This window comes from Oratosquilla oratoria, chromosome 9 (assembly GCF_046742065.1).
Source record: "Oratosquilla oratoria isolate Oo_2021 chromosome 9, ASM4674206v1, whole genome shotgun sequence".
Taxonomy (NCBI): domain Eukaryota; kingdom Metazoa; phylum Arthropoda; class Malacostraca; order Stomatopoda; family Squillidae; genus Oratosquilla; species Oratosquilla oratoria.
The window spans coordinates 13,086,793-13,089,292 of NC_134785.1; the positions used below are offsets into that span (position 1 = coordinate 13,086,793).

The 2,500-nt window shown below is 35.6% G+C and overlaps 1 protein-coding gene across 1 annotated transcript in view; it reads left to right on the forward strand.

Annotated features, from left to right (window-relative positions):
* Window positions 1-1,576, forward strand: part of LOC143028220 (uncharacterized) — a 35,060-nt gene extending 33,484 nt beyond the window's left edge. The window contains exons 21-22 of the mRNA XM_076190021.1: window positions 150-266; window positions 851-1,576. Of these exons, the coding sequence (XP_076046136.1) occupies window positions 150-266; window positions 851-880 (147 nt within the window). The 3' untranslated portion in view covers window positions 881-1,576. The remainder of the gene's footprint in view (window positions 1-149; window positions 267-850) is intronic.
* The last annotated feature ends 924 nt before the right edge of the window (window positions 1,577-2,500 follow it).

Sequence of the window (2,500 nt, forward strand, 5' to 3'; positions counted from 1 at the left end):
GAGTCTCCCGAAAACCGACCGGAATCGTCGGCCGTTTCCACTGCATGACCTCGCCTACCCGCATGGATACCACCGTGTTATCCATTTATTTTCATGCATATTAATCCTTTTATTCTTAAATAATTTTGTTTTGTTCTTTGTGATGGCAGATAGACTGCGTGACGAAGTGCAGGCACATCGACTTTATGTGCGCAGACAGGGGTGCATGTATCCGCCAGGAACTCCGTTGCGACGGCACTCCCAACTGCAGGGACAAGTCCGACGAGGTAAACGAAAACAGCATTATATGTGTGTATATATATATATATATGTATATATATATATATATATGTCTATATATATATATATATATTTATATATATATATATATATATATATATATATCAACCAGAATTCAGTTTAATTCTAAGCCATCAACGTCGAGGAACTCGAGGAGGCATACATGCAGAAATTGATACGTGGTCAGCTGAGGACTCGAATCTCCGCTAGCACGTAACAAGTGAATATATGTGTGTGTGTGTGCGTGTGTATGTGTGAGAGAGAGAGAGAGGGGGGAGAGAGAGAAAGAGAGAGAGAGTGCATTACAGTAGTATTTTCAATTGTCCCCTTCATAATTATGTAACGTCTGCGTTGACACACACCATTCCCGCCAGAAGTCCTTTTCATTGGTCCCCTACCTTGTTCAAAAAGAGTAAGTAGCTACTTTTGGATTTTTTCTTTTATTTAAAAAAAAAATGGCTTGATTGGTATTTTTCCATGTTTTTTTTTTTTTTTTTTTTTTTTTTTTTTAATCCTTTGCCACATCCAGGTACCGTGCATCTTGACTTTTCTTCTTCTTTCTTTATCGCAGAAGGACTGTCCAGTCACCGAGAGGCCATGAAGAGCGCTACCTTTGGTTGTCATAAGAACATAAGCATAGAGGAGACTGCCAGCTCCCTCCCCTGTGGCCACCGGCCAGGCACTTTATTACCTCAAGGGCAACATGAGAAAAGCATTTATATAAGAAATAGAAAAATAGAATAAAAATACATCAACAAAAATTTATAGTAACACTTACCCAAAATAAAAGTAGAGAGTTCCAAAATATGAAAATAGATATGTATATGTTAGTGGGACCATCTCATCTTGCAAGGGGGAATAAGAAGTCTTGCAATAGATAGTTAGATAAACATGTAACTTCTTTATACCTCTCCATCCCAATTTCTCCGGTTTTCTTTACTACAACACAGGTGCAAAATTAGATAGCTACCTTACACTTTTTATATAATTTCCTAACAAATAATTCAATACATAAAATGTCAATAAATACTTGGGACATGTTCAATTTAAGTGAATACCATTTGGATTAAGAAATGCCCTAAGCACTTCCAGAGATTGATGAATAGTATGATTTCTTTTATACGATAGACAAAAATTCTACACCTGCTTGGATGACCTCATTATCTTAACAATTCATAAGAAGTCAATATATGGTAATTCAGGATATTGTGAAACTGAGTGAATGACATTTGGATTAAAAAATGCATCAAGCACTTCGAGAGCCTGATGTATGATATATATATATTTTTTTACGATAGAAACATATATATATATATATATATATATATATATGTATATATATATATATATATATATATATATATATATATTGACCCATTGTGACAAGTTGAATAAAGGTGGAAAAAAGAGAATAGCGAGTCTCGTTCCGAATTTATTCCTGACCGGTTTCGCTTGTAACTCCTTCAGAGGAATGTTACTCTGAGAATAAAGCTGGCAGTATACATAGTGGATTGACTCCGCGTTCCCTCTTAGTGGGGGTCCGCTGGAGTTTACAATAAACTATTGTGTGAGTGCGAAAACAGTGTGTGTGAGGTGTTGTTCTATGATGTGTCGTAATGTTACATTTTATAGTTTCAGGAGTATGATATGACTTATAATAAACAAATAAAAATTGATATGAAATGTAACTCAAACTAACAAAACAGAGATCAAACAATTATATGTATGGGAATAGTGTCTGAGGTGTCCTAAAATGTGGGGAAATGTCACATTTTATGATAAAATGAGTATAGTGTGACTTATGATAAACCATGTTGTGAAAAGAAATTCACATTAATTGAACAGAAATTAAACAGTTATATGTGATATGAATTAATGTAATTTGAACAAAAGAGGGGAAAGATGGATTAAGTTGAATAAACTAAATCAAACTTGGACACAAACCCATGTTACGTTGGCGCTGTGTTGGGGCAATTTCTCACTGCTGCATATTTTGTTGTGTACTTTTTCCATTTTATGTCCCCCACTTTCTGACTAATGTTAGAGTTGGTAATTATGTACAAGACTTTGATAACTTTCCTCTGTCTTTTTCTCGGTCCTTTCCGTATTACTACTGCTTGTTGCCAGTCGGGTAGGTGACCTTCTTGTTCTCCATGATTCATCATCGCGTTAGAAAGTCGGTGGTATCATAGGTCTGCCTTGTGCTCCCTGATCCTGGTTT